Raw genomic sequence first — 22,964 nt, 5'->3', positions numbered from 1 at the left:
CTCAGTTTGTGTTTGAGTATCACGGTTCCACTTGTTACCTCTCTTCAAGAGTGTCACAGATGAGAAAGACAAATCAGCCCATTTTAATTCAGCCTTCCAGACTGACACTACAAATTCTCATATTCAACCACTCAAATGTTGCATCAAAGAATTTTACCAGAAATTTTCCTCCCACACAGTTTTTGGAGTTCTAATCTGAGTTTTGATCAAGAAATAAGCAAAAACGTTCCTAATATAATTCTGAAATTTACATTTTGCTAGTTTCCCCTTGTTTTGCACCCACTATTTAATTCAATGTTGCTGTTAGCTATTTCCATATTATTTGTTCCTCCACTGTCCTTAACATATAGGATTCATAAGGGGCTTGACAGGGTAAATGCTGAGAGGATATTTCCCCTCATTGGACAGTCTAGGATCAGAGGGCATAGTCTCAGAATAAAGGGATGTCATTTTAAGACTGAAATGAGGAGGAATGTCTTCTCTCTGAGGGTTGTGAGTCTTTGGAACTCCTTGCCACAGAGAACTGTGGGGACAGAGTCATTGTGTATATTTATGGCTGAGATAGGTAGATTTTTGATCAGTCAGGGAATCGAGGGTTATGGGGAAAGTAGACATGAGCAATGTTGGATCAACCATGATCCCATTGAATGATAGAGCAGACTCAAGGGGCTGAATGGCCTACTCCCGTTCCTATTCTTATGGTCATATGGTCATATGGTCAATAATTTCCCAAGCTGAAACAGGCAAATATCTCTTGTCTATTTTTCTGACACATGGGCCTGCGCCATCAATTGTGTCTCAATGACCAGAACTGGGGATGTGATCTGCAAAGATCATTGTTTCATCATGACTTGTAACTGACTGTTGGTGTATCCTGGATTCACAGTGCTGTGTCTTTATTGATTGCTTTTTTGTATTGGATGGTTATGTTTTGTGTTGACTCTACTCACCAGCTAAAGGCTATTTCAACTTTATTCGCACAGAGAATGTGAATCACTTAACATTTCTCTCCATCATGCAGCTTTCTGTATCTGACTGTACTATTGTTTGGCACAAATATATATTGTCCAACTCTGGGTGAAATGTCTGGGCTGTGTCTCTCTCCTGCCTGTTAGTAGTTTTGCTGGAGTGTTTGCACTGAGCTTGTGATCCAAGTCTTTGATGTAAATGAGAAACAGCAGGTGGTAGCAGCAACAAACCTCAGAGTATCCCATTCACTATCCCAACCCCGAACCAGGCCCTTATGGTGACGTAACAGCCTCTGCCAAGTCTTTGTTTTTTCTTACTCTTCAGCCAGTTTCTTATCAGTTCTCGCATATTGTCACAAATCCTTACATCTTTACGTTTACAAAGAATTTCTGTTTTAAACTTCATCAAATATATTGTAGATGTTTGGCTACAGAGTACTTCAACACAGCATGGGCCATCACTGCCTCAATGAAGTGACAAGGGATGGTGTGGATGGAATGTCCTGTCTGTCTGATATTTACTCTGTTGTAACTGGACAAATAAAGCTCCAGTTTACTTTTGATAATCAGTCCAATTATTTGACACTAAATCTGTGATAGAGATCAGAGCGTCAAGCTGAACAAGGCAGCAACAAAATCCCTCCATTAACTCTTCACTTTGTCGTGTTCCCTCTTCCCCGAATCTTGTGCTATTTACAGAATTGATGACTGTTACAGCACAGAAGCACATTTTGTCTATGACAATGTTTTAAAAAAGTTCTCCCATTAATCCCACCCCTCTTTGCCCAGACAGCCCTGGGTAATATTTGCACCACATAATCATCCAAATCCCTTGACTCTGTTTCCACGGATTCCCTCAGAAGGCATTCCCGATGTCGATAACTCACTGTAAAATAATTCTCCTCATGCTGCCTCTGGTTGGTTAGCTAATCCTATCCCTATCTGAGGGCTCGGGTTACCCAGCTGTATCACACTGGAGCCGGACTTGGCTGCTAAATCTGCGCTGTTGAATATTTCAGGATTTTGGAAGGTTCTGCTAACTGTGGATGTCTTCTTGTCCTGGTGCAGGTACCTGTGTCCGTGGCTATGATGAGCCCGCAGGTGATCACTCCACAACAGATGCAGCAGATTCTGTCTCCTCCCCAGCTGCAGGCGTTACTGCAACAGCAGCAAGCTGTCATGTTACAGCAGGTAAGTAACAAGGCCTCATTACACAGGGGAGCGTTCCACACGACAACCCCAATCTCACAAGCACCACATCACACTCATTCAGCAGCTTCTGTTTCCCTGTTGGCATCAATCAGTCATCAGCTACCATCAGCACTGACAGCTGCTCGACCAGGGCACTACTGTAGTGCACTTCCCATCACTGGGGCTAGGATCTCTGTCACCAATTCCTCAAGAGGTAATTAAGTGCCCAGTGTAACCTTCTGATTATAACCCTGCAATCCCCTCTCGAGCAAATCTCATTGGATGTGATTTTGGGGATTTAGCAGGTTGCTGTAAATTTGCCGCTGAATACGAAACTCCACAGCAAAAGGCACTGTCCCTCCAACCACTCCCTGCACCTCAACCCCCAGACGTCACCCACCCCTCCTTTCCATGATCCTCTACCCCAACCACACCTCGATACTAAAGTGGCTTAAAACAGGAGCTCGGGTTAATCCTCTCTCACAACCAATGGCTCAGTTAATGTTCTGCTGTACATGCCAGGAGGACACCATAAGCCTGACAGGCAATGGAGCAGGAATGGGCCATTCAGCCCATCAAGTCTAATCTACCATTTAATGAGATCATGATTAAACAGATTACCCATCCCACAATCCATAACCGCTCGATTCCATTACTGATTATAAATCTACCTCAGCCTTTTATATACTTAATGACCCAGCCTCAGCAGCCCTCGGTGCTAAAGAATTCCACAGATTCATGACTCACTGAGAGAAGAAATTCCACCTTATCTCTGTCTTAAATCAAAATTATCCCTTATTCTGAGATTATACCCTGTACCCTATAATCCCAGATTATCCCACGGGGGGAAACAACCTTTCCACATCTACCCTACCAAGGCACCCAGGGGTCTTGTTTCAAGAAGGTCTCCTCCCTTAATAAGACAGTCCCTCTATACCTTCTCTAGAATGGCTCCAATGCCAGTGTCTTCCCTGAGATAAGGGACCCAAACTGTTCACAGTGTTCCAGGTGCAGTCTAATGCTTTGTATTGTTTAGCAAAACCTCCTTATTTTTATTTTCCATTCCCTTTGAAATGAAGGCCAACATTCAATTGGCTTTTCCCATTACTTACTTTTGATGATTCAAGGGACAGATTTTTCTTGAAACAGTGCTGGGCCAGTTCCTACTGGGTCTCATGGTGGTGGGGTACAGTGACCAGGTCTCAGAGTGTTGTAGCTGAGTGATCAATGGCTGAATGACTGAGTACGGGTTCTCTTCCTGAGGTTGAGAACTGTGTCTGTGAGGAAGGAAGAGGTGCAACAAGAAGAAAATTTCTGAATATGTGTGAAGGATTCACTGGAGTGATAGTGAGGCAGAAAAGACTAAACTAAGGGCAGAGACAGTCGTGTTTATGTTTCACTGTGCTTCAAAGATTAACACCATGACCTAGTCGGGAAGATGCTCAAAAGGAGTTGACAGAGTTTGATTGAGAGAAACTGGAGTGAATCAAGCCCAGAGCAAAAGGGAAATCTTAAAATTCGCTCCTGGTCATTGAGCGATGATGTCGAGAAGTACTGCTTCCCCAAAAGGAATGGATGTTGGAATGTCTCTGACCCAAGCCAACCAGAAAACTGCTGAGGGCTGCCAGGGGTCAATTAAACTTTGAGATTGAGTGATGTTTTGTTGGCTGAGGGTTGTTGGAACCAAAGAGGTCAAATGAAGTGAAAGTATAGGTCAGCTTTAATTGAATACAGGATAGTATCGATGGGGCTGAATGGCCTTTTGCTGTTCAGTGAGGGTGGTTTCCTGAAAAGGAGAGAAAAGGTGAGGGATTGAAGAGTGAAGAGTTAATTCCAGTGGTGTTGATACATGAGATTAAAAATGTGTTGCTGGAAAAGCGCAGCAGGTCAGGCAGCATCAAAGGAACAGGAGAATCGACGTTTCGGGCATAAGCCCTCCTCCTTGATACACGAGATGCCCTGTGCTCACTGTAATCAGTTCCTTTCACTTTAAATGAGCTCCTGATCTAAATTAATATATTTCTCGAATCTTTCTAAACATAGCAGTCATCCCAAGCAGCTTTTTACAGGTTCCTCATCTACATGTCACCAGCACACAATGATCCCACAGACCCTGTAGGATTGCACTGACAGATAATTAACTTTCCACCGAGAATTTAATTGGTGTTGTCGAACAGAGAATAGCGGTGAAGTTTGCTGTGTGCTGACTATTGTTCTGATATTAATTTTCTGATTGCTTCATCTGTGGGTTTTTTTCACTCTGACTGAGACTCTTTGTATTATCTGTCTGTCTCTGTCTTTTTCCTTCCATCTTTCATTTCTTAACAGCTTCAAGAGTATTACAAGAAGCAACAAGAACAATTACACCTTCAGCTGCTAACTCAACAACAACAGCAACAACAGCAACAACAGCAGCAACAAGCCATCAAACAGTCGAAAGAGGTATGTAGCTCTCGGGAAAAGCTGTCTTTCCTCATATTGGGAACACTGTCACTTCCTTGACCTGGTACATCACCTGGGTGACACCTCTCAATATGGGCGATTATACTGTCCAAGCTCAATGGCTATTTGTTTGTAAAAGCATTGCAATCGTGTTTCCAATCAACACCTGTGCAAATACACATGGTCAGAAGTCACAGGGCACCAGGTTATAGTCCATCAGGTTTATTTGCAATCACAAGCTATCGGAGATTTCACATAAACATGTTGGACAATAACCTGGTGTCATGTGACTTCTGACTTTGTCCACCCCAGTCCAATACTGGCATCTCCACATCACACATGCACATGAACACACATGAATCTATGCATAGGCCCCCACTCACATATATGTGGATATATACAGATAGGCACATGCTTGGACACAAGAGCATATATGTGCACTCTCACATTTTGCAGTAAAATGGCTGATACTTCCTACCTTTATCCAGCGATGTTAAGGGGAAATGGTTGTTCCTTTGTTTCCCCAACACAGGTCAAACCAGGCTGGAATATCCCAGAACTGTATTCTGAATACAAGAAGGTGCAGGGTTTGTCGCCTGTGTATTTTGAAGTAGGCAGACGACTTGAGAACTCAGAAAGCAAAGGGATGCTGAACCATGTCGGCTCTCTCACTGCATTATTCAATATCTCACTGTGCAGGATGATGTGGTGTGATAGTTTTGATCAATTTTCTATCAGTGACAAACTAAACAACATGATTCAAACTTCAATTCCTTTGTGTTGTACCAAGCTTCTTGTCCTTTTCCAGTTGGCTGCCTCCTGCCCATCTCTTGCTCCAATCCTCCTCGTGACCTATCTCCTGCTGTGCCCTGATCCCACACTGAACCACAGGGATCTAGGAGGAGGATTACTACAGTGTGGGATAGTAGTTGTGGAACAAAAAAAGAAAGGGAATATTCCTGAGACATAGAATCTTGTTCAAACTTTGCTTGAGTACTGGAAAGATGTGAAAAAGTCACTCAGCTCAGTCTGCAGAGGGATACAGATAGATTAAATGATGGACAAGGATTTGGCAGAGTACAGTGTTGGTAAATGTGAGGTCATCCATTTGGTCGGGATGGCAGTATTATTTAAATAATGAAAATGCCGCATGTTGCAGTGCAGAGGGACTTGGGTGTCCTTGTGCATGAATCACAAGAAGTTGGTTTGCAGGTGCAGCAGGTAATTACGAAGGCAGCCAGAATATTGTCCTTCATTGCTCAAGGGATGGGGTTTAAACACAGGGAGGTTACGTTGCAGCTGTTCAGGGTGTTGGGGAGGTGTGCAGTTTTGGTCTCCTTACTTGAGAAAGGATGTACTGGCACTGGAGGGGGTGCAAAGGAGGTTCACTAGATTGACTCCGGAGTTGTGGGGGGTGGCTCATGAGGAGAGACTGAATATGCTCATTGGAATTTAGAAGAATGAGGGTAAATCTTATACAAACATATAAAATTATGAAGGGAATAGATAAGATAGAAGCAGGGAGATTGATTCCACTGGTGGGTGAAACTAGGACTAGGGGGTATGACCTCAAAATAATGCGGACCAGATTTAAGAACAAGTTGAGGAGGAACTTCTTCACTAGAAGATTTGTCCAGCTGTGGAATTCCCTGCCCAATGAGGCAGTTGAGGCGACCTCATAGAATGTTTTTAAGGCAAAGATAGATTTTTGAACAGCAAAGGGATTAAAGGTTATGGTGAGCGGGTGGGTAAGTGGAGCTGAGTCCACACAAAAAGATCAGCCATGATCTAAATGAGTGATGGAGCAGGCTCGAAGGGCCAGACGGCCTACTCCTGCTCCAGGTTTTATGTTCTTATTTTACCATAACCATGGCATGGCAATAAGCACAGAAAAGTAGAGGACATTGATTAGGCCATTATTAGAATACTGTGTGCAGTTCTGGTCTCCCTGCTATAGGAAGGATGTTGTGAAACTTGAAAAGGTTCAGAAAAGATTTACAAGGATGCTGCCAGAGTTGGAGGGTTTGAGCTACAAGGAGATGCTGAATAGGCTGGGGCTGTTTTCCCTGGAGCGTCAGAGGCTGAGGGGTGACCTTATAAAATCATGAGGGGCATGGATAGGGTAAATAGACAAGGTCTTTTCCCTGGGGTGGGGAAGTCCAGGACTAGAGGGTATAGGTTTAAGGCAAGAGGGGAAAAATCAAAGAGGGATCTAAAAGGCAACTTTTTTGCACAGAGCGTGGTGCGTGTATGGAATGAGCTGGTGGAGGCTGGTACAATTCCAACATTTAAAAGACGGGTATATGAATAGGATGGGTTTGGAGGGATATGGGCCAAATGCTGGAAGGTGGGACTAGATTAATTTAGGATGTCCGGCCGTCATGGATGTGTTGAACTGAAAGGTCTGTTTTCATGCTGTATAAGTCTATGACTCTCTGTCATAGGAACATTCACATCCCTGGCTGGTGGCTATTCAATGTTTATGCTCACCAAACTAAAAAAAAATCCAGTCTAATTGCACTGTCCAGTTCTTGGTCGCTCACTCTGTAGTTTACGTTTGTTCAAGTTCATATCCAGATGTTTCTTTATATGAGATGGAGGCTTCTGCCTTTGTCAGTATTTCAGATCATGAGTTCCAGACCTCCTCCACTCTCTGGGTAATGAAGAATACTTCTCAACTCCCCTCTAATCCTTAAACGGACACTTTAAATCAGTGTCCTCTGGTTATCGACCTGTAATAGAGAAATATGTCCCTTCTATCCACACTATCAATTCTGGAACACAGTGCAATGGTGATAATGTCACTGGGCTGGTGGTCTGGAAGCCTGAGTTGAATGCTGTTGGGACATGGATTCAAACCTCACTACAGTCTCTGGAGAAATTTACATTTAATTACTGGAAGTTATTTTATTGGTAACCATGAAATGATCATCTTTGTCGTTACAAACCCCATCTGGTTCACTAATGTACCATCCTCACCTGTTCTGGTCTACATGTGACTCCAGACCCACAGCAATGTGGTTAACTCTTAATTGTCTCTGAAATGGCCAATAAAGCCAATCAGCACAAAGGCAGTTAGGGATTGGAAACAAATACCACATCCCCAAAAAAGCATTGAAAACTCTAGCTGTAACCTATACAATTTCATCCTCTTCAAATAAATCTCCTCTCTCTCCTCAGGTATTCCAAAGGAAATGATCTGTCCAAGCTTCACTCATTGCTCTCTCACTTTTCAGCTCCTCTGATGTTCCACAAGGTTAACACACTGCCCATTGGTCAGCTACACAGCAACCATCGTTTTTGGATTAGGCGTGTGTTACACTGAAAGGCCTCCATGCTTACACAAGATGGGGACCAGACCTGATACACACTAGTTTGCCTACCCCACTAACTGAGCTCTTTCATAGCCAATGAGACCAGGAATGGGTTTTCAATCTTGAAGCTTTCTAGCTCACAGCTAGGAGAGCTACCCAGTGAATCACTGCACTTCATTACAACCTTCCATCATTGCTAGAATCCTGACTTCTTTGTAAAATCTTTTAAAAACATTTCTGCACCAACTGTAATGCAGTCACATCCTCCCTGAAATGCTGTACTCTGGCAGCAGATTAACTCAAGGTACACAGAAGTGGTGTAAACATTAACAAGCTTTGGGGCATTTGTTTCAAAGTAGAAAAATCAAACTCTAATTACCAAAAAAAAGGCCATTCGGCCCAAATGTTCCATGCCAGTGTTTATGCTGTACTCAAGCCCTCATTTATCTTTGCTGCTGTTTCTGGAATATAGAACATTACAGCGCAGTACAGGCCCTTCAGCCCTCAATGTCGCATCAACCTGTGGAACCAATCTGAAGCCCATCTAACCTCACTATTCCATTCTATTCCATATGTTTATCCAATGACCATTTAAATGCCCTTAAAGTTGATGAGTCTACTACAGTTGCAGGCAGGCCATTCCACCCCCTACTACCCTCTGAGTAAAGAACCTACCTTTGACATCTGCCCTGTATCTATAACCCTCAATTTAAAGCTATGTCCCCTCGTGTCAGCCATCACCATCCGAGGAAGAAGGCTCTCATGTCCACCCTATCTAACCCTCTGATTATCTTATATGTCTCAATTAAGTCACCTCTCAACCTTCTTCTCTCTAACGAAAACAGCCTCAAGTCCCTCAGCCTTTCCTCATAAGGCATTCCCTCCCATACCAGGCAACATCCTGGTAAATTGCCTCTGAACCCTTTCCAAAGCTTCCACATCCTTCCTGCAGTGACCAGAACTGTATGCAATGCTCCAAGGGCAACTGCACCAGAGTTTTGTACAGCTGCAACATCAGCATAACCTTCTATTCTTTCTCCCATAATTCTTGTGTAACTTTTACCCGGGGGTCAGCATTGGGACATTTGCCGATTAGCCTGACCTCAGTTGTTAGTAAAATTTTGGAGTCCATTATGATGGATGAGATTTCTGAAAGTGTACTTGGAAGTGTATGGTAAAATAGGGCAGAGTCAGCTTGGTTTTATCAAGGGAAGGTCATGCCTGACAAATTTGCTAGAATACCTTGAGGAGGTAACAATCAGGTTAGACCAAGGAGACCCAATGGATGTTATCTACCTGGACTTCAAGAAGGCCTTTGACAAAGTGCCACACATGAGTAAGATAAGGGCCCATGGTGTTAGAGGCAAGGTGCTAGCGTGGATAGAGCATTGGCTGACTGTCAGAAAGCAGAGAGTGGGGATAAAAGAGTCTTCTCAGGATGGCAGCCGGTGACAAGTCGTGTTCCTCAAGGGTCAGTGTTGGGACCACTACTTTTCATTTTACACATTAATGATCTAGATGAAGGAACTGAGGGCATTCTGGCTGGGTATGCAAATGGTACAAAGATAGATGGAGGGACAGGCAGCATTGAGGAAGCAGAGAGACTGCAGAAGGATTTGGACAAAGGAGAGTAGGCAAAGAAGTGGCAGATGGAGTACAACATGGGAAAGGGTGAGGTCATGCAGTTTGGTCAGAAGAATAGATGCAAGGACTATGGGGAGAAAAGTCTCTTCCTGTGAATGTGATGGAAGCAAAGTTCTTGAATATTTTGAAGATAGGCTTTTGTTGAGCAAGGGCTTGGAAGGTTATAATGGGTAGGTGACAATGTTGATTTGAGGTTAATCAGATCAACAATGATCTTATTTTAAAAATAGACCAATGGTCTGAGGAGTGGCAGATGGAGTTTAATTTAGATAAATGTGAGGTGCTGCATCTTGGAAAAGCAAATTTTAGCAGGTCTTATACACTTAATGGTAAAGTCCTAGGGAGTGTTGCTGAACAAAGAGACCTTGGAGTGCAGGTTCATAGTTCCTTGAAAGTAGAGTCACAGATAGATAGGATAGTGAAGAAGGTGTTGGTATGCTTTCCTTTATTTGTCAGAAAATTGAGTACAGGAGTTGGAAGGTCATGTCGCAGCTATATAGGATGTTGGTTAGGCAACTTTTGAAATATTGTGTGCAATTCTGGTCTCCTTCCTATCAGAAAGATGTTGTGAAACTTGAAAGGGTTCAGAAAAGATTTACAAGGATGTTGCCAGGGTTGGAGGATTTGAGCTATAGGGAGAGGCTGAACAGGCTGGGGCTGTTTTCCTCGGATCATCGGAGGCTGAGGAGTGACCTTATAGAGGTTTATAAAATCATGAGAGGCATGGATAAGAAAAATAGGCAAAGTCTTTTCCCTGGGGTTGGGGAGTCCAGAACTAGAGGGCATAGGTTTAGGGTGAGAGGGGAAAGATATAAAAGAGACCTAAGGGGCATCCTTTTCACACAGAGGATGGTACGGGTATGGAATGAGCTGCCAGAGGAAGTGGTGGAGGCTGGTACAATTACAGCATTTAAAAAGCATCTGGATGGGTATATGAATAGGATGGGTTTGGAGGGATAGGGGCCAAATGCTGACAAATGAGACGAGATTTGGTTAGAATATCTGGTCGGAATGGATGAGTTGGACCGAAGGGTTTGTTTCCATGCTGTACATCTCTATGACTGTATGACAGAGCATACTAGAGGGGCTGAATGGCCTACTGTCTGCTCCTTGTTCATAAATTCATAATCCCTTTGGTATTGAATTCCACATTTTCCAAATGAACAAAGTAACAGTAGAAACAGTACCTCGCTGTTTAAAAAGTACTGCAATTTCTTCCTCAGTCCTTTGCTGTAAAACAATTCTTTCCTCTGTTCTGTCTGCATTGAAAAATACAGAAAATAAAATGGATGTGATGTTTATATTAAGTGGAAGACCCTGGTTTGGGAACCAACTGGCTCTACCTCAAAGTGAATGTGAAATTCTACCTTGTGGTGATTGTTACTCAAATAACTCCACAGAGGTCAGTGTCCCATTACCAAGTCACCCTTTATTTACACATGAACAGTCCTTGACTTTAGTACAGCCTCATTCAGAGCCAACCACCAGTGTGTCAGTATCTCTGACACTCTCCTTTTTATACGTCAGCCAAGGCTCCATGATTGGATCATATTAACAGCCCCCAATCGGGGACCTCATATTGTATGGCTGACCTCATTACAATCACCACACTACTCCCTGGAGAATCCTTAATTACAAGATATCTTATTAGTCCGGTCAGATTATACTAAACAGCCTATCCTTGGGTGGGTTCTGTAATGTACTGTTCTAAGAAGCAATCTCTGATGCACTCTAAAATTCACTGTCCGTGTTAGCCTTGCCCATCTGATTGGCCAGTCAATATGCAGATTAGAGTCACCTGTGGCAATTATAGTGCCCTTTGAGCAAATATACTTAGTTTCCTGATCTATAAATTGTCTACAGTGAGGCAACTCTTCAAAGGTTTTGAGATGACACCCATCTGTGAAACAGAGAGTTGGGATAAATAGGTAATTTTCACTGAACTGAATGAGCTTTATTGTCACATGTACACCCTTCACCTGATGAAGGAGCAGCGCTCCAAAAGCTTGTGATTTGAAATAAACCTGTTAGATTATACCTGGTGTCGTGTGACTACTGACTGTACTCAAGTGAGTACAATGAAAAGATTGGTAAACTGTAACAAATGGAGTGCCTTAAGGGTCAGTGCTGTGGTCTCAATTATTTATACCTTGTATTAATGACCTGGGTAAAGGAACCAGCTATCCTGTTGTCAAGTTTTTGATGATTCAAAGGTAGGTAGGAAAGCAAGGTGTGATAAGATTACAAGGAGCCTGCAAAGAGGTGAGTGGCTGAAATTTGAGAGTTGGAACATAATGTGGCAGGAAGAATAGAAAGACATAATATTATTTAAAAAGAGAGAGATTGCAGTACAGAAGGATCTGGGTGTCTTATACATGAATCACAAAACATTGGCATGCAGGTAGAGCAAGTAATGAGGAAAGTAAATGCGAAACACTTCCCCCTCCTTTGTAATGGGATTACAATCTGGAGTCTTGTTCCATCAGTTCACAGTATTGGTGAGACCTGGAGGATTGTATCTAGTCTGGGTTTCCTTAATTAAGAAGAGTTATACTTCCTTTGGTAGTGTCCCTACCTCTCAGCCAAATGGTGTGGGTTCAAGTGCCAGACCCTTCGGTCCAACCAATCCGTGCTGACCATTATCCAAACTAAACTAGTCCCACCTCTCTGCACATGACCTGTATTCCTCCAAACATTTCTCATTCATGTACTTAGGGCGGCACAGTGGCTCAGTGGTTAGCACTGCTGCCTGACAATGCCAGGGAGTCGGATTCAATTCCCGCCTCAGGCGACTGCCTGTGTGGAGTTTGCACGTTCTCCCCGTGTTTGCGTAGGTTTCCTCCGGGTGCTCCGGTCTCCTCCCACAGTCCAAAGATGTGCAGATCAGGTGAATTGGCCACGCTAAATTGCCCAAAGTGTTAGATGCGTTAGTCAGGGGTAAATATAGAGTAGGGGACTGGGTCTGGGTGAGTTACTTTTCGGAGGGTTGGTGTAGACTTGTTTGGCCGAAGGGCCTGTTTTCATACCGTAGGGAATCTAATCCAGTTATCTAAACGTCTTTTAAGTGTTGTAACTGTTCCTGGATCTATCACTTCCTCTGGAAGTTCACTCCACACATGAACCACATTCTGTGTAAAAAGAAATTGCCCCTCATGTCATTTTTAAATCTTTCTTTTCTCATCTTAAAAATATACACCCTCATCTTGAAATCCCAAACCTCGGGAAAAAAAAGATGCTTGCCATTCACTTTCTCTCTGCCCCACATTATTTCATAAACCTCTATAAGGACACCCCTCAACCTCCTACCTTTTAGTGAAAAAGTCCCAGTTGACCCAGGTCTCCTTATCATTCAAACCCTCCAGTCACTGCAACCTCCTGGTAAATCTTTTATGAACCCTCTACAGTTTAATAATATCCTTCCTATAACAGGGCGACCAGAACTGGACACAGTATTCCAGAAGAGGCCTCACCAACATCCTGTACGACCTCAGCATGATGTCCCAACACCTATATTCGGAGGTCTGAGCAATGAAAGCAAGTGTGCTAAATGCCTTCTTAACCACCCTGCCTATATATCATGCAAACTTCAAAGAATTATGTACCTGAATCCCTGGGTCTCTGTGTTCTACAACACTACCCAATGCACTACTTTTAACTGTCTAAGTCTTGATTTTTGTTTGTTTTAATAAAATGCAATGTCTCACATTTGTCCAAATTAAACTCCATTTGCCACTCTTCAGCCCATTGACCCAATTGATCATGCTCTCTTTGTAATCTTAGATAACCTTCTTCACTGTCCATTGTACCCCCAATCTTGGTGTCATCCACAAACATATTAACCATGCCTTCTATATCCTCATCTTAAGCATTCACATAAAGGACAAATAAAAGTGGACCCAGCACCGATCCCTGTGGAACACCATTGGTCACAGGCCTCCAGTCCAAAAAACAAGCCTCCACCAACATACGCTGTCTCCTGTCATTAAACCAATTTTGTATCAAATTGATAAGCTCACCCTATATCCCATTGTGATCTAACTTTACTAATTAGTCTACCATATGGAACCTTGTCAAAAGCTTTACTAAATTCCATGTAAACAATGTGTACAGCTCTGCTTTCACTAATCTTCTTGGCTACTTCCTCAAAAAACTCAATCAAGTTTGTGGGACACAATTTCCCTTGGACAAAACTATGCTGACTATCCCTGATCACTGAACTGATTGATTGAAATAACTATGCTTCCATTGAAATAGCTCAGAGAAGAATCACTTGGTTAACTCCTACAATGATGATTTTCAATCACTGTATCCCGACAGTATGGAAGCAGGCCATTCAGCCCCTTGAGACCACACCGACTCTCTGCAGAGCATTCCACCCAGATCCACCCCCATCCCTGTAATCCTGCATTCCCCGGGGCTAATCCACCAAGTCTGCACATCCCTGGACACTGTGGGACAATTTTTCATGGCTAATCCACCCTAACCTGCATATCTTTGGACTTTGGGAGGAGACAGGACCATCCGATGGAAACCCATGCAGACACGGGGAGAATGTGTAAACTCCACACAGACAGTCGCCCGAGAGTGAGGAATCATATCCAGGTCCCTGGCATTGTGGGGCAGCAGTGCTAACCACTGAGCTGCTGTGCCACCCTTATTTTGTCTAATGAGGAAACGTTCAGCAGGTTGGGCCTACCCTGAGTGAAATTTCAAAGAGTAAGAGGGGTTTGACATAGAACATAGAACAGTACAGCACAGTACAGGCCCTTCGGCCCACAATGTTGTGCTGAGCATTTATCTTAATCAAAGATCAACCTAACCTTCAATTTACTGGCATCCATGTCCTTGTCCAGCAGTTGCTTAAATGTCCCTAATGTTTCTGACTCTACTATCACTGCTGGCAGTGCATTCCACACACCCACCACTCTCTTCTTCTCTCCAGTGTGAAAAGCCCAAGCTCAGTCAACCTCTCTTCATAAGACAAGCCCTCTAATCCAGGCAGTATCTCCTCTGCACCCTCTCTAAAGTATCTACATCCTTCCGATAATGAGGCAACCAGAACTGGACACAATATTCAAAGTGTGATCTAACCAGGATTTTACAGAGCTGCCTAAATGAGTGTTTTGCTTCAGTATTCACTAGAGAGAGGGACCTTGTTGATAGTGAGAACACCATGGACCAAGTTAATAGGCTTGAACAGATTGATATTAAGGAGGTGGATGTAGGAAGTATCAAGATAGATAAGTCCGCAGGGTCAGACTAGATATATCCAAGATTACTGCGGGAAGTGAGGAATGGGATTGTTATGTCTCTGGCAATGATCTTTGCATTCTCACTTTACACGGGAATAGGACTGGATGATTGGAAGGAGGTGAATGTTATTCCTCTGTTCAAGAAAGGGATTAGATTAGATTACATTACAGCGTGGAAACAGGCCCTTTGGCCCAACAAGTCCACACCGACCCTCATTGTTCTTAAGCCCTGTTAATGAAAGCCAAAACACCATACATCTTCTTAACAACCCATCAACCTGGGTGGCAATTTTGTGTGATCCATGTCCGTGGGACCCAACATCCCACTGTTCCTCCACACTGCCGAGAATCCTATCTTTAACCCTATATTCTGCGTTCAACTTCAACCTTCCAAAAGAAATCTCTTCACATTTATTCAGGTTGAACTCCATCTGCCACTTCTCAGCCCAGCTCTGTATCCTGTCAATGTCTTGTTGTAGCCTGTAACAACCCTCGACATTATCTACAACACCACCGACCTTTGTGTCATCAGCAAACTCACTAACCCACCATTCCACTTCTTTATCAAAGTCATTTATAAAAACTACAAAGAGCAGAGGCCTTAGAACAGATCCCTGTGGGACACCAGCAGTCACTGACCTCCAGGCGGAATACTTTCCATCCACTACCACTCGCTGTCTTCTTTCAGCCAACTAATTCTGTATCCAGACGGCCAAATGTCCCTGTAACCCATACTTCTTCACTTTCTGAATGAGCCTACCATGAGGAACCTTATCAAATGCTTTACTGAAATCATATAACACCACATCCATTGCTCGTCCTTCATCAATTTGTCTCGTCACATCCTCAATAAGGCTTGTGAGGCATGACCCGCCCCTCAGAAAGCCAGGCTGACTATTTCTAATCAAACTATGTCTTTCCAAATAGTCATAAATCCTATCTCTCAGAATCCTTTCCAGTTCCTTGCTTACCACAGACATAGGACTGACTGGTCTATAATTTCCAGGGATTTCACTATTCCGTCGTGTTAGGTAAGGGGTAAATGTAGGGGTATGGGTGGGTTGTGCTTCGGCGGGTTGGTGTGGACTTGTTGGGCTGAAGGGCCTGTTTCCACGGTGTAATGTAATCTAATCTAATCCCTTGAACAGAGGAATAACATTCACCTCCTTCCAATCATCCAGTCCTATTCAGAGGCACAGACTAAGTATCAAGGATCTCCCTTTTAAGATAGTGATGAGGGTGACTTTTTTTTCTCTCTCAAAAGGGTCATTAATTTTTGGAAGTTTCTTGCTCGAGAGCACTGGATTCTGGATCATTGAATGCATTCAAGGCTGAGTTTGACAGATTTTTCATTGACAGGGGAGTCAAAGATTACAGAGCAGATATAAAGGGAGTTTAGCCCAGAGTCAGATTAGCTCTGATTTATTGAAAGGAGAAGTTGCCTTGATGATTTGGGCCAACTCCAGCTCCTATTTCTTGTGTTATGATGACTTGAGAGATTTGCATTGAAGCAGATCATTCAGGCAGATGGAGCTGTGCTCTGTATCTAACCCCATGTCCCTGTCCTGAGAGTGTTTTATTAGGGGCAATGAAGAGGTAGCTTTACTCTGTGTCTAACCCCGTACTATAGTTGTCCTGGGAGTGTTGCATATTGAAAAACATCAGTGTCAAAAATGTAAAATGTTTGGAGAGATCTCTATGACAGTTTCTGACATCAAGGAGAACAAAATGAAAAAAAAATCAAAATGTGGTCGAAAGCATTTTAAAGAAAACAAGAATCCACTTTGAAATGAAAATATTTTCAAACATTTCCCATTCTTGTTGACCCCTGCTGTCAAATCCTTATGGTCACACATGTCCATTAAAACCTATAATAGCTTCAAGATTGCAAAATTATTCCCTCTCTCATTCAGTGTGATTCTCCTATATTTAGCACATGCTGTCTATACTATCCATCTGGCAGAACCTCACGGGTTCAGAGTTGTATATTCCAGGCACACACAAGGTGACTCCTGGGAGAGCCACGTAGAGAGTAGTTCACAGTCTGTGCAAAGCTAGGAACAGTGCAAGGGGATAAGGGCAAAGCAAATGGGCCTCTAATGAAGACAATGTGTCTGGGTGTTTCTGATGGATTGAAGGGTATGGGTCATGACCCTTCCAAAGCTTTGCAAAATTCCTCATATAATTATAGAATTGAGGAGGAGGCTAGGAGGTAAATGCATCAATGAGGATTAGAATGCTGCGTTACAACCCAAACACTGGAATCAACTGATTCTTTTCCAAAGACTGCACAGTCTCCCTCAGATACTCTCAGGACAGGCGTCCTTACTGATCGTCTCGACTCTGTTTTAGTTGCAGCAGCCAGAAAGAGCTATTGGTTGGTACAAAGTTGGTACAATCCTGAAAGACTACAAAGCTGCAAGAGCCAACCTCAAAATGTTAAGGACACTTCGTTGATGTATGGGGAAGTTATTGGGACATCAACATTTAAATGATGTGAAAATATTTGGCATTATATTTCATTGCATCTAATCTGTGCTGTCCCTATCCTGGGAGGGTTTGGGAGACCGTGCAGAGGGAGCTTTACTCTATATCTAACCCCGGGCTGTCCTTGTCCAGGGAGTGTTTGATGGGAATAGTGTAGGTGCATTGGTGTTTGTGGAGGGGTTTTCAGGGGTGCATAGGGCTCCTCCAAATGGATGGAGAGTACCAAAACTAGGGCACCCCTTCCCTTTGCCTTGTCTCCAGGCCAGTTAGCCAATTGAGCACAGGGCAGTCCTCCCTCGCCACTCACCACTTCATGGTTTCAGTTACCCCATGGCTGAGCTGGCCTGTCATTGCTCAATTAGCATTGCGGTAGACATGGTCCTTCAGCCATCTGTCCTCCTTATGTTACGCTTGGTCACTAATATTTCTCACTTGAATGTCTGAAATTGAAAGTGCTCCATTCCTTTCACTGCACATGGTTATTTTGAACAAGAGAGAGTGTCTCAAAGGAGAACAATTCCCTTTGTTCTAATTAATTCTGACTTCAGAGGGAGGGTCACTCGACCCAAAAAGTGAACTCTGATTTCTGTTCACAGATGCTGCCAGACCTGCTGAGCTATTTCAGCAACGTCTGTTTTAGTCCCTTTGCTCGAAACAGGATCATCAGCCGTTTTTGTGGAAGTTATCAAAGTCTCCAATGATGATTTTTAAAATGTATGCCTTGTACCACTCTTGAAAAACTGCTTTGATATTGTCTTGAGGTTCCCTGTCAACCATTCTCTGTTTTCACCTTCTGTTTCTCTGGGATGTTGCTTTGTGAAAGTTACACCATGCATCTTCTTAAGAATACACTCAGAGCAAGAGGAGGCTACAAGACCTGGGAGAATCACCTCCACATCCACACCCTGATGCCATGCTCCTTCTTTCATTTAGTGTCCACTAGTCTTTCAATAACAATCGTTTGATTATCAGTCTGATTAAACATACAATGTGTTAATTGTATCTTAATTGAGTACTTAACATTGATGTCACACAAATGCCAGGCAAAGACCATCTATAACAGGAGAGAATCTAACCACTATCCTTGACATTCAATCCTCGCTATCATTGAAACCCCCACTATCAACATCCCAGAGGTTACCATTGACCAGAAACACAACTGGACTCACCACATAATACAGCAGATACAAGAACAAGTGAGAAGCTGGGAATCCTGCAGTGAGTAACTCACTTCTTGACTCACCAAACCATGACCACCATTTAAGAGGTACAAGTCAGGAGTGCGAGAGAATAATCTCTGATTGCCAGGATGACTGCAGCTCCAATAACACAAAAGAATCTCAACATCACCCAGAATACTCAGTTGAATGGCACCACATCCACTACATTACAAAATCAGCCCCTCCACTACTGACACACAGTAGCAGCAGCATTACCACCTTCGCGATGAGTGCAGTGATTCACCAGGCCCTGTCCACAGCACCTTCTGAAGCATTGACTACGACTGTAGAAGGACAAGGGCAGCAGATACATGAGAACACAACCCCCTGCAAGTTCACCTCCAAGCCAAGCACCATCCTGACTTGGAAATACAGGTATATCGCTGTACCTTCACTGCTGCTGGGTCAAATTCCGGGTGTTCCTACATCACAACAGGCCGTAATAGTTCAAAAAGGCACCACCACCACCTTCTCATTGGCTGTTAGTGATGGACAACAATGTTCCTTATCAAAAACACCCACATTTCATGCAAAAGTTAGGAAGAGAGTTGGAAATAGGTATTGAGCATGAATTGGTGATTCACCTGGGAGCAGTCTACAGTGGTGGTGGTTTTGTTTGAGGTGACTGCTTCTAATGTGAGTATGTACAGATTGTATTTTGTTTTTCCCTGACTGTCTGGAACATAAGTCAGAGAGCTGCTGAATACTAAAAGGCCATATCATTTCACAAACCCTTAACTTACCTGTCCCCAAAGAGCAATATCTGGACTGAAGTCTGGAGATCAAAGTCTTCATCCCTCCACTGAGCTGAGACTCCTTGCCTCAGCTGTTCAGTTACATTACAAATTTGGATTATGTGTCAATTCCTTGGTTCTAATGGTGCCCCGTATCAGAATGGTAGGACAGAGTGAAGGAGCCTAACATGATACCAGCCCCTCAGGAAGGTGAAATGTTAAAACTCCTGCCTGTTTGTGGAACCATTGCCTGACTTATTTTGTAACTTTTAGTCTCATATGTAGTATTTTAGCCTTTAGTAAATGTTTTCAGTGTTTAGTAAATGTTACTGGGAGGCTTCTCATTGAATTCCCATCCCAAATTAGCTGAATGACTTCTTAAACCACTCGTGTTCGGTGTAACTCAATGGCTGACATTCTTACCTCTGAGATCAATGGTTTTGTCATCCCATTGCACTGTCTCAAATCCATCATGTAGTCTCAGTGCAGTGCTGAGGGAATGCTGTGTTGTTAGAGCTGCTGTCTTTTGGATGAGATGTATCAGACAGCCTATCTCAGCATTCAGGTGGACACAATGGGACTCAGTAATATTTTAAAGAAAATTGGGGGCGGTCTCACCAATGGTCATGGCCAATTGTTATCCCTGCACAGATGTCACTGACATTGATTTTTTGTACATTATTACAACTTTGTGGGATTTTCCTGTGCTTAAGTTACATTTATATTTTCCAGGATTGGGAAGGCAGGGTTTTCTTTTGGGATACCACCCCAGTATCAATAAACACATTGGTGACCCAACCCCAAGTCAGCTGACTAGCATTGCTAAAGGCTTCACCTGAAGTTCAGTCAGTGGGGAGACCGATTGAGGAAACACAAACACCTGTGGAACTACAAGAGTCTGCGCCTTCAGGAGAGGAAAGCAGAAAATTGAAAAACAAGTGGTGTGGCTCAGAGGGTTAAAGTTGACGTTTAAACAGCAGGACGGACGCCAAGTTCTGAGTCACTCAGGACCCAGATTTAATGAACTGCCGCTGTCAGTCTTGCACAACACACAGAAACTTGGGTTGATGTGCTCATAAATCAACTTGACAACCCTGTTACCCCGCTAGCTTTAGTCACTGAACTGCATCTAATGTAAACAGAACACAGACAAAATGTGTTAAAGAAGTGAAGCCCATCAGCGAACACCCAACATCTTCAAATATATTACACACCCTCCAAGGAAATGGCCTTGACCCTTTCTCCCTCTCCTGGGACTAGCTGTCTGTGTTGGTTTATAAGCAGTTTGGCCACATTGCAGATTTGGATCAAGAACCATTTCCTTACTTCTGCAGCTTCTAAAGATCTCATCTGCCAGAGTGATACAGCCCATATTTCACTGAGTACATCAAAGAAGTGTTTATCATTCTCTCCAGTACTGATCTCTGTAGTATCCTTTATCACTGTAACATTTCTGGACCTTATCACTTCATACTGTATGAGTTCTCTGCTGCCAATTCACGCTGATATCTTTGACAGTTTTTGATTTACTTCGGACCCATTTGAGATTATTGAAAGGGGTGTGGGGTGAATGCACAGCAGACAATGAATTCAGCAGCTTCTTCAGAAATAAATCGTGCTTTTTCACGTGAGTTTTATCAACTACTGGGTCAGCAATGTTATTTCACACATGCAGTAGCCTCATCAAGTATTCCCAGGGCAGGGACAGCATGGGGTTAGATACAGAGTAAAGCTCCCTCTACACTGTCCCCATCAAACACTCCCAGGAGAACTACAACACGGAGTTAGATACAGAGTAAAGCTCTCTCTACATTATCCCCCATCAAGCACTCCCAAGGCAGAGACAGCATGGGGTTAGGTACAGGACAAAGCTCCCTCTACACTGTCCCCCTCAAACACTCTCAGGACAAGGACAGCACGGGGTTAGATCAGAGTACAGCTCCCTCTACACTGTCCCCATTGAACACCCCAGGACAGGGACAGCATAGGGTTAGATACAGAATAAAGCTTCTTTTACAGTTACTCAGTTCTCCAAATCAGCCTCTCCTCGCCTCTCCCTCTGCCTTCCTTATCTCCTCCTTTTTGGATCCATTAACTCTGAACTTTGGGAACCCACAAGTCGCACATTCACAGATTAATGCCTGGTTGATAATGAAGTGTATTACCATATTACGCTGATTATACGGACACAGGGAAATAAAGTCATTTGTTGTGAGGTCCCCTCTTTGTTTCTATAATTACACCAAGTGTGTCTTAGTGGGGAAACTACTGAAGTCAGCAGAGAGCAGACAGCTTATTGGCTACAATACAGTTTGTTTCAGTATCCCAACTCAGGAAGGGAGACTGATCAGGCAGGATTCCAGGCTTGCTGCTATCAACCTTCTCTGACAAAAGAGAGTGAATCTCAGGGGACAATAGGATTTGTTTCTGTTCTGATAATCCTTCCCTGAAAACCAATTCTTTTGTTGGAAGAGTCCAGAACAAGACAGAGATCCTTAAAATTCAAGCCATATCATTTAGGGATGATGTCAGGAAGCAGTTCCTGACACAAAATCCAGAACTCTCTCTCTCCTGCAAAATGCAGTTGAGGTGGGGAGTCAGTTGAAAATGTTGAAACTGAGATAGGTATAGTGTTGTTGGGTAAAAAACCATTAAAGAGCTTTGGAATCAAAGCAGGTATTGAGATGTAGACCAACCATAATCAAGAAACCAAATGGTCGTCTCATATTTGTATCTTCCTAAATGGCTTTCCACCAATCACTGGGTGTAATTCTACTCTAACCACACCCTGCAGAAATGGACGCTGTTGACTGGCTGTTTTTGGTCCTGCTCAATTTTACACTGCAGCAAAGTAACTGACTGTTCTCATGGCATCAGATGAATCTGTTCTAGGATGTCAAAAAAATCCATCTAGTTCACTCTGTCCTGTTGTGAAGGAAATCGGCCGTTCTCACCATGGACCCCTGCCACTGGTGGGTTGGTTAAATTCACCCGCACTCTCTCAGCTTTCATATGTGCCTGCTCATTCAGATGAGGAGTGAGGAGAGATCTGTGACTAAGGGAGCTGGGCCACATGACCTCCACATCTCCAGGAAGAGAGCTAGAGGCAACTGCTCATTGTGTTGTAGGGACTTTTAATTTGCTCTTTATTAATTACACGCTTTTGGTGCCTTCATTTTTGACTTTTCAGATTATGGGCATGGAAAAATGCATTTGTTGCCAAGGCTCCAATGACCATTTAATCCCACGCACACTTAACTACCCTAGTTTCTTAGCAACCACACTGATACCATTTAGCTGTCCTTGAACATTCGGATTTGACCCACAATGACCAGGGAAAGTGGTCGATAGTGAAAATAATAGTATTTGTTGTTATATGTTTGATTTTTAAAAAAATTAGTTTGAGTTTAGAATCTGAATCAAAATGATTAGATAAAGATGAGCCACAGAGTCATACAGCACAGAAACAGACCCATCAGACCAACCAGTCCATGCCGACCATAACCACAAACTAAACTAGTCTCACCTGCCTGCACTTGTCCATCATCCCTCCAAACAGTTACTATTCATGTCTCTTAAACATTGTAACTGTACCCATATCCACCACTTTTTCTGGAATTCCATCCCACACATCAATCATTCAGTATAAAAAAAAGTTGCCCCCATGTCTTTTTTAAATCTTTCTTCCCTCACTTTAAAAACATGCCCCCGG

The 22,964-nt window shown here is 43.2% G+C and overlaps 1 protein-coding gene across 11 annotated transcripts in view; it reads left to right on the top strand.

Moving 5' to 3' along the window:
- Positions 1 to 22,964, top strand: part of foxp4 (forkhead box P4) — a 395,078-nt gene that overhangs the window by 253,419 nt on the left and 118,695 nt on the right. For all 11 annotated transcript variants that reach the window (XM_072563955.1, XM_072563956.1, XM_072563947.1 and 8 more), the window contains 2 exons: positions 2,037 to 2,159; positions 4,488 to 4,601. In XM_072563955.1, coding sequence (XP_072420056.1) covers positions 2,037 to 2,159; positions 4,488 to 4,601 — 237 coding nt within the window. The remainder of the gene's footprint in view (positions 1 to 2,036; positions 2,160 to 4,487; positions 4,602 to 22,964) is intronic.

This window comes from Chiloscyllium punctatum, chromosome 45, assembly GCF_047496795.1.
Source record: "Chiloscyllium punctatum isolate Juve2018m chromosome 45, sChiPun1.3, whole genome shotgun sequence".
Classification (NCBI taxonomy): domain Eukaryota; kingdom Metazoa; phylum Chordata; class Chondrichthyes; order Orectolobiformes; family Hemiscylliidae; genus Chiloscyllium; species Chiloscyllium punctatum.
This window is presented reverse-complemented; position numbering and strand designations above follow the sequence as displayed.